Source organism: Lepidochelys kempii, chromosome 8, assembly GCF_965140265.1.
Source record: "Lepidochelys kempii isolate rLepKem1 chromosome 8, rLepKem1.hap2, whole genome shotgun sequence".
Classification (NCBI taxonomy): Eukaryota; Metazoa; Chordata; order Testudines; family Cheloniidae; genus Lepidochelys; species Lepidochelys kempii.
The window spans coordinates 29,000,137-29,013,861 of record NC_133263.1 but is presented as its reverse complement, the minus strand read 5'-3'; the positions used below and the strand labels follow the sequence as shown (position 1 = coordinate 29,013,861).

At 40.0% G+C, this 13,725-nt stretch overlaps 1 protein-coding gene across 10 annotated transcripts in view; it reads right to left on the bottom strand.

Moving 5' to 3' along the window:
* TENM2 (teneurin transmembrane protein 2) overlaps positions 1-13,725 on the bottom strand; it is a 1,082,027-nt gene that overhangs the window by 124,716 nt on the left and 943,586 nt on the right. For all 10 annotated transcript variants that reach the window (XM_073355925.1, XM_073355927.1, XM_073355928.1 and 7 more), the window contains one exon: positions 6,383-6,577. In XM_073355925.1, the coding sequence (XP_073212026.1) occupies positions 6,383-6,577 (195 nt within the window). The remainder of the gene's footprint in view (positions 1-6,382; positions 6,578-13,725) is intronic.

Sequence of the window (13,725 nt, the reverse complement as noted above, 5' to 3'; positions counted from 1 at the left end):
TTATATTTAAAAGAAATTTTAGAATGGACAAATCCCAAAGTTTATTTTTAAAAAAGAGATCGGAAAATGTGTGTGTTGTTTTAAATTTCTGCCTTGAAGTACAGATAGCCATAAAAAGTATTGTTGAATACTGATGTGGGGTAGCTTTTAGGAATGTATAACAATCCACTTAAAATTGAAGCAATAATAAAAGCAATGCAGAAAGAATGAAAAATACATCCCGCTTACAGATGAATTAGCCATCTTTCCACTTTCTTGAATTATGGTACAACGGCAAAGGAAAAGCAGTCGAGATTTATTACCTCAGAATACTCCTGTCATCACCCCCCCCCACACACACACACATTTTATGGAATAACTTGCGCTAAACCTCTCTATCTATTGTTCTAGATAAATAAATTTTATAACTATTTAAAATCCATCATCTGGCTGAGCAACAGCATTCAGACTTTAAAGGAGCAGTGAGTTTAGTTTGGCTTCAAATCTTGTTCCAATTTTATACAATGCTTTTAGGGTTGATATCTAGGGCCAGATCCTCAGCTGGTGTAAATTAGCAGAAATTCATTCACTCCAGTGACGCTAAACTGATTTACTCCAGCTAAGGTTCTAGCCCCACATCTTCAGAAGGGGGTTATTTATTTAATAAGGATTTAGAAATGGAGTCTCCGTGGTGTTTAAACAAAGGATAGTGTGCTTTAGCAGTTAAGTATGTGAGACTTAGAACCCAGAGCCCCTTGGCAGCTTAGATCATTAGAACTCATTTAGTGTTGGGCTCTCTGTAGATTTGACAAAAAGGGTAGAGAATGCAATTTGTATCCCTAAGGGCAAAAAAAGAGGTCAAGGAGTTTTCGGAACAATATGTACTCTAAACCTCCAAAGAATCATGAATTACACTTATGAAGTTAAATGTCATTGAAAAATGACTCAACCATGAAGCTGACAAGAAAAACACTGTTAACTTAACCTAATTTGTCAATTTCACTTGTCTCTCCCCAAACCATATTGAATGAAACCTGACAAATATGCCATTTCATTTTCATGTGCAAATTTGTTAATCGAGCAAGAGTGTTTATGCAGCAAAAATTGTGGATTGCAAATATCGATTCTGGTGCCACCGCCATTTCAGGTAAATTGTTTGAATGACATGACTATGATGAATATCAGAAATAAAAAGCTAACTGGAAGAAAAAAAATGCTGACCCACAGCTGCTAATTCCATTTCCCAGTTGGAAAATGGCATATGAATCAAACTGACCCATTCTTTTCAGACACACAAATCAATAGAAGAGATTTCATACTTTAATATAAAATCAGGTATGTTTACCTGTTCCGTTGTGCAGTTAATTCATTTAGAAAATTTAAATAAGACTGGGTGAATGCTTAAACTGTTGAGAAACCATTTCATATTCCATCCTTTATTCAATAGCTCCTGAATTAATGTGTAAAATATTTACAGAAGGGAAATAATTTTGAGGTAGCAATATCATTGCTATGGAATTTTTATTTTATTTGCCAAATGATATATGCAAAAGGTTATTTTAACCTTTCTTTTCATGTTATTGTCCCTTCCAAGTTTGCAGTTAATACAGCTTGCCTTCTGCAATCCACTTATCTTTTAAAAACCTTATCCTTTCAAGCATTGCTTATTAAATCATCTACATCCTCCTTCCTAACATACAAATTCACTGCTCAGAAACTTTGTTAATACACAGTTAAAGTTGATTGGCATTCACACTCTTCCAAAATGTTCAGCGCAGGTATTACTTAAATACTCTGAAAACCAGGACAAAAAAGAGTTAAGGTTGCCCCTCAACCTTAAACTCAGCCCTTTCGAGCTGGCAAGAGACACTGTGGATATATTATCAGAGTGGTAGCCGTATTAGTCTGGATCTCTAAAAGCGACAAAGAGTCCTGTGGCACCTTACAGACTAACAGATGTATTGGAGCATAAACTTTCGTGGGTGAATACCCATGCATCCGACGAAGTGGGTATTCACCCACGAAAGCTTATGCTCCAATACATCTGTTAGTCTGTAAGGTGCCACAGGACTCTTTGTGGATATATTATGAAGTATGTTTCAGCCAGGGCTGCCTTATCATAAACAGATAGGAGGAATGACTAAGTAAGAGTGCTACTTTACGTGCTGTGCCCCAGATAATTGTATTCTCTCGTTGCTCTACAGGGGGCGCTTCAACTGCCTTCATTGTGTTAGGGACAACTGTACAGATCGGTGCAGGAATTATTTGCAGTAGGTCGCCACAGCTCATGCTACGATATGAGGAAAGGTGTCTCTCCACCAAACGGATCACAAATACCTCGTTTCTGTGCTGTGTTAGGTTGCTTGTAGAAGCAGAGAAGCACAATAGTCTATTCTTGCTCTGAGGATTTGTAACAATAAGGTAGCATATATGAGAGTGCTCTACAGGGCAGAGGAGATGTTCCATGGGGAATTCTTAGACCAAAGGGTCAAAGGATGGTAGCATCTGGGGCGATCTTTATACTCAGATACCAGCTCTGCCTCCTTCTGCCCCTTATACAGATATTGTAAGTATCAAAAAATGTTGATGTCACATGATTTTTAGGGGGGCTATATCTGTGGCAGCACTTGCTTAAAGGGCCTCAAATTTGGATCACTAACCCTACTCTGAATCCCCATGAGGCAATCTGAGTAAGTATGGAAAACTGGCTGCTGAAATCCACAAAGTACTCTAAATAGTAAGTTAGCCTCACCTTAACTATATTGATGCCACAACCCTTCTATAATTTCTTATGACTTTTGGGATTACAATTTATAATTAGCCTAGAATTTAATTAATGGCAAATGTTTATGGAATCCCTAAAAGACTCCAATACGTATTTGGGCAAAACGGCACCTAGAATGCTGTGTTCTGCTCTGGAAACCTCAGAATCAGAAAGATGCAGAGAAATTGGAGGGAATCTGAAGAAAAGCAACAAAAATGATTAAGTGTCAGGAGGAACTATTTCATGAGGACAGCTACAAATTAATAAATATGTATAACCTGGCTAAATGATAAAAAAGAAGATAGGATTGGTCATAGCTGTCTATAAGCTTATAAAAACCAAGGTAGGAGGGGAATTGTTTAGTGTGGCACAAAATGGAATTAATAGGGTGAAATGAAAGACAGGTAAGTTTAGGCTAACTATCAGGAAAGCCCTCCTAATACTGACATCTTTTAGATTATTCTTTTGAATCTACCACATTTTACCAAGGGATGAGGTGGAATCCCATAACTAATTTTAAACTAGACTGAACAAAAGGTAATGTTTGTATTTAATGGAACGTTCCTGCACCCTGGAATGGGATGGATGCACAAAGATGTGCTTTAATCAGTCTTTTCTACCACTGCTGATTTCTATGCAATTCCATGAGAATGTCAGATATATTTGGGCATTTTATTGTACAATGTTGTAAGAACCCCCTCTAATCACCTACTGCCAGCTGAACTGTAAATTTCCCTTTCTGGGAGTTCCGAATCCCCAACCACTTCTGGCATGATCCAAAGCCCACTGAAATCAATGGAAAGATCTCCACTGACTTTTGGATTAAATCCTTAATCCATATGGTGCTGTAAACAATTCCTGGGAGAAGGTGACAGGAAAACACTCTATAGCAGCTGGTTTAATTAACCCAGTGTTGATAGTCTAGTAGTGACGCTAAGGATTATGGGCATCTATCTGGTTCCAGTGAAGTAAATGACAAAAATCCCATTCACTTATGAGGATGGAGGATCTGATCTTTCCAGAACAGATCTGAAACACAGTGGTACTGGGTGGGGAAACCCTGTATTTTCTCCAACCATGTTCTTTGATGGGAGAAGAATTATTTACTATCCTATGAGATGAATTGGTGCTCTCAATCTAGTTCCTAGCAGACAGACACCTCCTACACCACAGTTAGACTGCTCAGTAGAGAGCCAAGGATTGAATTGGTATGGTCACAGACCTACCATCTCAACCCAAGCTGAAACACTGGCCGATCCAGATGAACTAACTTGACTTGAACTTGAACTTGAACTAACGCGGCCCTGTTGTGAGGATAAGCAGAGGACTTCAGAGATGTCTATCTAGGAACCCTCTGGAGCAGGAGTGGGCAAACTATGGCCGGGGGGGCTGCATCTGGCCCTTCAGACATTTTAATCCAGCCCTCGAGCTCCCTTGGGGAGCCAGGTCTGGGGCTTGTGCTGCTCTGGTACTCCAGCCAGGGAGTGGGGTCAGGAGCTTGCACTGCTTGGCTCCCAGAAGCAGCAGCATGTCCCCTCTCTGGCTCCTCGCATAGGGACAGCCAGGGGGATATGCATGCTGCCCGCCCCAAGCACCACCCTTGCAGCTCCCATTGGCCATGAACCGGGGGTGGTGCCTGCAGATGGTGTATGCAGAGCTGCCTGGTCGTGCCTCTGCATAGGAGCCTGTCAAGGTTCCTTCCCCACTCTGAACTCTAGGGTACACATGTGGGGACCTGCATAAAAGACCCCCTAAGCTTATTCTTACCAGCTTAGGTTAAAAACTTCTTCAAGCTACAAACTTTGCATTGTCCTTGAACAGTATGCTGCCACCACCAAGTGTTTTAAACAAAGAACAGGGAAAGAGACCACTTGGAGACATCTTCCCCAAAATACCCCCCCGAAGCCCTACACCCCATTTCCTGGGGAAGACTTGATAATAATCCTCACCAATTGGTATGGGTGAACACAGACCCAACCCTTGGATTTAAGAACAATTAAAATGCAATCAGGTTCTTAAAAGAATTTTAATTAAAGAAAAGGTAAAAGAATCACCTCTGTAAAATCAGGATGGTAAATACCTTACAGGATAATCAGATTCAAAACATAGAGAATCCCTCTAGGCAAAACCTTAAATTACAAAAAGACACAAAAACAGAAATATACATTCCCTCCAGCACAACTTATTTTACAAGCCATTAAACAAAAGAAAATCTAACGCATTTTCTAGCTAGATTACTTACTAATTTAACAGGAGTTGTAAGGCTGCATTCCTGATCTGTTCCCGGCAAAAGCATCACACAGACAGACCAAACCCTTTGTTCCCCCCACTCCAGATTTGAAAGAATCTTGTCCCCACATTGGCCATTTTGGGTCAGGTGCCAGCGGGATTACCGTAGCTTCTTAACCCTTTAGAGGTGAAAGAATTTTGCCTCTGGCCAGGAGGGATTTTATAGCACTGTATACAGAAAGGTGGTTACCCTTCCCTTTATATTTATGACAGAGCCAGAGGGGTTACATGCCGTGGCTTCTGGGAGCTGCTTGAGGTAAGCACCACCTGAAGTCTGCACCCCTGACCTCCCACCCCGTGCCCCAACCCCTTGTCCCAGCCCTGATCCCCCTCCCGCCCTCTGAATCCCTCAGTCCCAACCCAGAGCAACCTTCTGCATCCCCAACACCTCATTCCCAGCCCTGCCCCAAAGCCCATACCCCTACCCAGAGCCCTCACCCCCTTCCGCACCTCAACCCCCAATTTCGTGAGCATTCATGGCCTACCATACAATTTCCATACCCAGATGTGGCCCTTGGCCCAAAAAGTTTGCCCACCCTTGCTCTGGAACATTAAATTCCCTTTTTAAGACAACAATATTAAAAAGAGACAACGCTCCAATTTATCTAGGTTGCAACAGAAGAGATGAGGAACAAACGCCACTGGGCTTGATCTATGACCATATTTGGTGACGCCATTTTGTTAAACCCTCTCATTTTTGTCTACACAAAAACTGCGGCTACTTAAATTTTCAATACAAGGAGCTTTTTAGCATTCATTAAATTGGTGTCTTTTCTATGTACCATCTACTTTTCTATACTTCTTTGAGACTGTCTGTAACAAGAGTGATTTACCCTATATGATGCCTCAAGTGACATGGTTACCTGCAGTCTCCTAAATCCATCTCCTCTTTTTCTGCATTAACTATGACTGAAACATTTGCCTTTTGTCGGTTTTCAATTATGTCATTTTCTCTACCACTTTTCTCATTTGCTTGTTTCACCATTTTACATTTTTAAAATGTTCAATAAATATAATCCATTAAAAAAAAGAAAGAAAAGAATCATCTTGACTCTTCAATGAAAGAATCACTCAGATTTACCTGTGGCAGACAATTCTACCACTGCAGAATAATAAGGACCTTAACTACATGACAGATCAAAAAATATAATTTAAAGTTTCACAGGCCTGTAAAACTGGAAGTACCAAAATTTTGAAATCCCCTCCCTCCTCAGTACTCTCTGTTATAGTAGTTTTACACTCCAGTATAATCATAGCATTTTCTCCTCTTTCCTGCCCTCCCTCCCGTTTAGCTCCACACACCACAAGACGAGCTCAAAGCACAGACAGAGTTTGTACTGTAGCATTTACCTTCCTCACAGTTTTCTCCTTTGTAGCCAACAGAGCAGACACAGGTTCCTTCAACACAAGAACCATGACCTCCACAAGAGGGATCAATACACTGGCTGATGGGTACATCACATTCTGGCCCTTTCCAACCACTGTAGCACAAACAGGTTCCTTTGGAATATTGTCCATTGCCACTGCACAGAACTGGGCAGGCAGCTAGAAAATGGAATGAGATAAAGAGAGCACATTGAGTCATATATGAAAGCCCATAAAAGTGTTCTAAAAATAAACTGCTAAGCGACTGATTGATAAATTTAAAGGTGTTAATTTAATGGAAAATGCTAAGTCAGACTTTAATAATTCAGTTTCTGATTACTCAAAGTATGGGTATGATTAATTATCTGAGGCTAATAAATACAAGCACACACATATGCTGTCGATACTCAATATATAGCTGCTATTCATTAGACTGTGGACTTAATATTCAGAATATATGGAGAAGTCTGGAATGATTATCAAGAACAAGTAAAAATGAATGGATTTGATTCTGATGTCACACTTGGTTTACACCTGAGTAATTCCTGATTTACAGAGAGTAAAGCTCTAATGATGTATTCAAAGTAAGTCTCATTGCGTGATGCTATACAACACTAGCTTGGCCAATATTTTTCTTACATGGTGTTTTTGAATGATCTGTACCCAAAACTTCATCATTTTTATTCCATAACTTTGGGCATCTTGGGCAAAGCAATAATTCAGGCCTACATCTGCATCACCTTCATCCTGCCACTAGGAGAAAGGCTGGGACTGAGAAAGAATGAACAGTGCAAATGGCAATTATATGAACTGCAGTGCCTGCCTAAGACTGAGAGGATGATTACCAGCCACAAAAATGGAGAAAACAAGAATGACAGACAGAGAGAGTCTTAAGAAGGGGCGAGGATGCATTACTTTGCCTGATATTGTTTGGTGGCAGTAGATCTGTTGAAAACTAGGACAATGTTCCCTCCTTTTCCCACTCCCCACCATGACTGGACAGCAACGCTAAGTTCTACAAAGTTAAAAACACTGGTGTGCAAGAGCTGCATTCCATTTTTAAAAAGGCCTTTATTTGTATTATATGATTACTATTATTTTCCCCTTAACTTGAACTACCAGGAATCACTGAAATATCAGATGTAGAATGAAGAAATGAGTTCACAGTGGTACTTCAGCTATTTCTGCATACTACAATTGGGACCTAATACTGCAGTCCTACTTCCTTGAGTTGTCCCATTGATCCCATTAAGAAGACTGGTCCTATTTTGCAATAATCTATACCTTTTTAAAAATGAAAGGATTGATTAGAAGGAATATATTCAGACCAATGTTAATGTGACTCATTTTGTCCCTAGTAGTTAGTCAATATTCAAGGCCATGCAGGTTTTTCCCCTTAGAAGTGAAACTGACGATAGAGCCAGGTATCTGTGATGCAGGCAGATTTATTTACACAAAATGTACATAGTCCTGTTTCTCTGAACACAGCAGGAATCAAAAGGCAGGAGGCAGTTTCTTTACTCACAGTTCCAAGCCCCTTTCTAACCAGCTGTCTGCCTAAAAGCTGACCCACCCCCCGAGATGCTTCAAAAGAATTTCAGTAATTGTACGTTAGCAGAATTTCCAGTCTATTATCTTTTAAATTCATTTAAAAATGACAGATGTTCACATGCAAATTGCCACAGAAGGATATAGAGTAAGGGCCATGTGCTCAGAGACAGCCTCTGATTTTGCAATCCCCAAAATAGGCATGCAAGTATGTGTACTTACATCACTGTGTGTAGACATGTTCTGTACATGCACACAGATATTTGACTGTCTAACTGAGAAGCTGGGTGATCAAACAATGAACTGCATGCACAAATGTGAATGCATGAGGCCAGTTGAAAATTTGGTCAAGTGTCTTTGAATAAAACTTAAGTATCTAATTTTTGCTGGGGTCCAGCAACTAAATATTTACACAATCCAAACTTAACTCAGGTGAACCAACCACATTCGAGTCTACAAAACAGAAGTTTTGTGTGCCTGGGCTTGCAGACATGACTTTATCCCATCATCCTCCCATCCCTGAAGTGTGGGGAGGAGTTGATTTGTGGTAGGCTAGGTTTGCCACAACTTTTGCAGTTTGTCTCCTCAGCCAAAATAGCCTTAAAATGTGTTGCTAGGTTTTTTTTGGGAGGGGAGGGGGGAGAAGGAGTGGATTAAAAATATTGAAAGAAAGAAAGAAAGATCTCTATAGCCAAACTCCACTTCCTCTTGGTTTTTAAGGTGAAAATTATCTTCCCAGTGTAACTTCACAATGTGAAACTCATTCAATAGGAGCCCAGATTAAAGATTTTTTAACTCTCTCATAGCACCTCTAACAGCTAATATAAATGTAGAGTATATGCTCTTCTGTAACACAGAATATAGCAACAGTAGAATTTTTATTCAGATTCTTAATATTGTTTCATTAACACTCAGTGCTTACCATAATTTCTCTCAAAAAAATCTGCATTCCCAGTGGTAGTGCAATACTTGTATGCTGTTTAGACAAAGCTGCACAATTTCCTAGTTATGTGTTTATATGATATATAAAGGTTTCAGAGTAAGACATTATATCTTCTGCAGTTTCCACAGTATGCATCCGATGAAGTGAGCTGTAGCTCACGAAAGCTTATGCTCAAATAAATTGGTTAGTCTCTAAGGTGCCACAAGTCCTCCTTTTCTTTTTATGATATATAAAGTACAGAACTGCCAAATTAGAAATGAAGTTCTTTATTATTCCACTGGGAACTGTAGTAGAGACAGATATAGTATGAATTTCTTACCAATGATCTCAAAGCTGACCTTCTGGGAATACTTTCTCCAGGGAATAATTAATTCAGCCTCGGTAATAACTCAAACCAGGACTGCCTCTTAACAAAGATTAAGCTGCTGCTACTGATATAGCGTGCATATCGTGTGAGAGGGAGATGGATTATTGTTCACAAGACCAACCATTTCACTCTCAGCATCAAACTCAACTGGAAATAAGGTCCCACTGCTGCAAAGATTTATGTGAAATAGGTCACCTACAACAACCTATTTCATAGATCTGCAAAATAACATTACAGTAAGGTTCTACTACCTGTATCTTTCTTGATTTTTTCCTTAGCAACCCAAGTGAAACATTTCAACAACACATGCTAGTTTATCTCTATATGAATCCTAGTGGGCAAATTCTGCCCTAATGTAAGCAGGTGAAACTTCTGTGTAGCTAATGGAGTTATCCTTTGCTAATGCTAGGGCTGAATTTAGTCCTACAGTCATATATCAAAGCCTTCCAGAATTTAGACTTAGACCAGACCTGGATGACTAAGGTTAGCTTCCTAAATCTTATTTAGGTTCCTGAATGTAAGTAGTCTCATTTTCACTCACTAATGCCACTGAAATCACTATAAGCTGCAAGCCTCAGCCCACCTTTATTTAGGAGCCTGATTTTAGGCACTCTGTTTGAAAACATCAGAAAGGTACAAAGACGGTTTTGCTTGATCTAGTGCTTGCTAAAAATCAGAGATCAAAAGGGGTCAGAGAAATCAATGTTTCAGGTGTGGGGACTTCAGGAGCTGCTGGTTTTGTTTGACAAAACAGGCTCTCCTGAATTCTATTCAGACTCATTTTAATCAACCAGGTGCACATTTTGACATGTAACTGGACCAAGAGTTTATCGTAGGTACCTGTATAGATGTGAAAATGCAAAGATATAAGGCCAGATCCCAGGTTACACTAGGTTATCTTTGTGATGCTCCCCTGGAACAAACCTGCCTTAAATCTGACATAACTGTTCACTAGAGAATCCTCCACAGTATTGGGGGATCCTTAGATTGAGTGGCCCCAAGACCCCTTTTCTCCAGCTATTCCATCCATCTCGTGAAGGGTACATGGCCAGGAAACAAGGGGAATGGCTGAGCTGTCCTTATGCCCTGGAAATTGCTAGCTGTTGTAAGGGCTCCTTAGGGCTGTTGGCAAATGGCACAATTTCAAGGAGCCTTCAGGCTGCTCGTACTTATGCTTAGGAGTTTGCTGAAACAGATCAAACCAGGATCAGGGAAAAGCCAAAGTGACTTTAAGCAACTTTTATACACCACATCCTAAACTGCAGTGAACACTCAGCTCAAGATTTGGGCCACAACAGTTGAAAACTACTTCCCCCTTTACTTACCTGCTAAGATATTACTTCAAGATTCAGTGTTTTCCTGTTTCACTAACATCTAAGGAAGTTTAAGGAATGCTCCCTGTCTCTTTTAGTTTTAGGAATGTCATCAGCTGTTGCAGGAGATATACAGAAACCTAAACTTTGGTCTGCTAGTCAGAATGCTTTGATGTAATTGTTAACCAAAAATGATGCCAGGTTGTGGGACTCTGACAGGACTGTGGTGAAACAGGTATGCACAGAGACTCAAAATACATGGCCATTCACAACAGCCATGATCTACAAGTCTTTAGTTCTGTGGCCCAAACTTGAGGCTTACCAAGTTCCCTGTTCTAGTTCTGTCAAACTGCACATTAGTAAGCAAGAAAGGGATTCACAGAAAAATTTCCAGAAGGACAAAAAACTCATCAGGTGTGTCAAATCTCTGACATTCAGAAACCATGTGGGGAAAGCAGCACACGCTGACTTAAGCACTAAAGTATGGATGCTTTAATTAATCCGGGGTGAATTTAATTGCTTTAGTTAAGTGGAAATTGGGTTAAAAATGATGCAGAGCATGCTGGGGTGTGTTAAAAACATGACATATGAGTTGGATGAATCGATAAATTAAAAGCGCACAGATGTTTTAATTAAACCCAGGGAAGCTAACGAAGATCGCTAGAGACTTTTAAGCCTATGATTAATTCAATTCATTTAAAATACCTGTAGAGATATGGGGATGCCTCCATTTTGAGAGTTATAAAAGTTCTCAATCGATAAGTACTTAAGCTGCTCTACAAAAAAATTCTAGGGTTTTTTAAGAAGTGACTGAGCAGCATTAATTACATAATGAATATTTACATCCTTCTGAATGCTCACGAAACATTTGCTTTGGCCAAAATTTATCAAACAGGTCACCGTTTTTCTCATTATTATTGTCGGTGTAATCTTAGGTGTCAGAGTGAAAGCTTTTTCTACCCCTTCCTTCACTGTCCTACAAATTATCTGCCTCCATTAGATGGCTGCTTTGCTTACAGATATTATAATGTAAACAACAGTCTCACAAAGATGAGTGTATCTCTACACGTGTGTTTACCAGGTGGAATATTGCACCCTGTATCCTGAGACTAATCATTATGGACCCATAACAAATCTTATATTGTAAGCTCTTTGGGAGCAGAGATTATCTTTTTTGGTCTGTGTTTGTACAGTACCTAGCACAATGGGGTCCAGGTAAATGACTAGGGCTTCTAGGTTCTACAGTAATACAATTAATAAATCACTAATAAACCAGCCCCTAGCAATTTAAAAAAAGCATTCAAATATGACAAATATTTAGTGAGACAAATGTGGACCAAATATCCTTTGTCCAATACCTGACTCTATATTTAATGGTAGATTGAGGAGGTGGGAGCCTGCTTGCCACCTCCACTAAGATGAAGTGAGGAGAAGTAATGCAGCTAGCCACCCCGTGGGTCTAGTTGGACCCTTAAAGATGCTGGGTAAGGGAGACGCCACTGTTTTCTCTGAAGAAGTGTTTAGGGATGAGCAATGGTGCTGACCTGCTAGGGAAGGGTTTCAGGCATGGGAAAACTGGAACTGGAAGTTCTTTGGGGACTGGGAAAGGGAAGGGAACATGTTAGCTGATATTTGAAATCAGGTGATTCAGGGTCCAAATAGTACACTAATACAAGCACTTCTGCTTTCAACTATCATCATTTGTGATCTGTGGTGAGCACTAACATTGGTCCTCGGCTTTGAGAATCCTAGGAATAGCGATTGCGTGGCTGATAAAACCCAGGAATGTACACAGCAAGAAATAGTGTTTTCTATCCTCCACTGAGGAGCATTTGAGGGAAATAGAAGTCGAAACAGACAATTGTCACAGGCAAGCACCTGGGAACCTAAGTTAGAGCTCTGTTAACTTCATCACTGAAAAGGGGGAGGAGGAAGGGATATCTAAAATATCTAAACTTGGACACTTCCACTGCTCTTCCAGTACAGACAGCCAATGACGGTAAAAAACAGATGGGCTTTCAAGCTTCTAGGAAAGAAGAGAGAGAAGAACAGTTAAATAGCTGAACTCTCTTGCCCAATGTACAATGCCTTAAGTCCTCCTCACAGGTCTACAATAGACATGCACTGACACACCATGCAAACCTCAACACACACCTGGAAAAGGATAGGGGAGAAAAGAGGCGCCTCTTTAAATATTTTAGATAACATTTTGGCTAACTTTCAAGGGAAGGATGTGTAACCCTTAGCCACTCCTGTGGCAGTGCTCTCGTTAGGGCTGCCTGGCTAAAGCCAGCCGAATTGAGGCAGCAGCCTGGCCAGAGCTAAGATGGACTGCGGCAGCAGACTGCGTAGGGTTGAGGTGGGTTTCTCAGTATAACTTCTAGGTGTTTAATACCAAAATATTCTCAAATTGCTTTGGGTCTCATTTTAATTCACATTATATAAGTTATCATTGTTATCAAAAATGGTTTAACTGAAAGATGCTTAAGTTACCGAGTTCTATACATATAAACCTGCTACAGGTATTGAAATTTGTTGCTAAATTTGAGCAGCGAAATAATTTCGATCGAGCAAGTAAAGCAGTTTGGCAGCTAACTGAGTTTAATCCAACTAGAAGCATTGGTGTTTAATGCAGATGGGTCCAGGCCAAAGATTCAAGTCTAGATTCAAATTCAGATTTTAACATCTCACAAGAACAGGGACATTCAGAGCTGGGGGTTTTGCTTCAGGACCACTCCTATTACTTAGATATGACAAACATATAGGGAGTTGGCACAACAACTTAATTTCATTGCTTAATTTGCAACAATGAATGCAGCTCCACTATTTGCTTAAATGACTTTTAGCATCACCACAAAGTTTTCAAGATGATGCCACCTACAAGCCCAAAGAGAAAGAGTTAAAACTAAATGGAACTTTAAAATATCGGTGCAAGGCTATGGAGACAACGTAACTTGAAAAGAAAACAAAATGCAGATTGTAACAGCAGTAGGTAAGCTAAGACAATTAAACACAAAAATAAACTACATTTAAGCAATGTTAAGTACACAAGAGGAAAAACTTTATGTCATAGTGAGTAAAACAGCAGCCTTGCAAAGCATGATTATTGCAGAACAGTGATTCTCAGACTTTAGCTGAAGATACATAGCACTGGGAA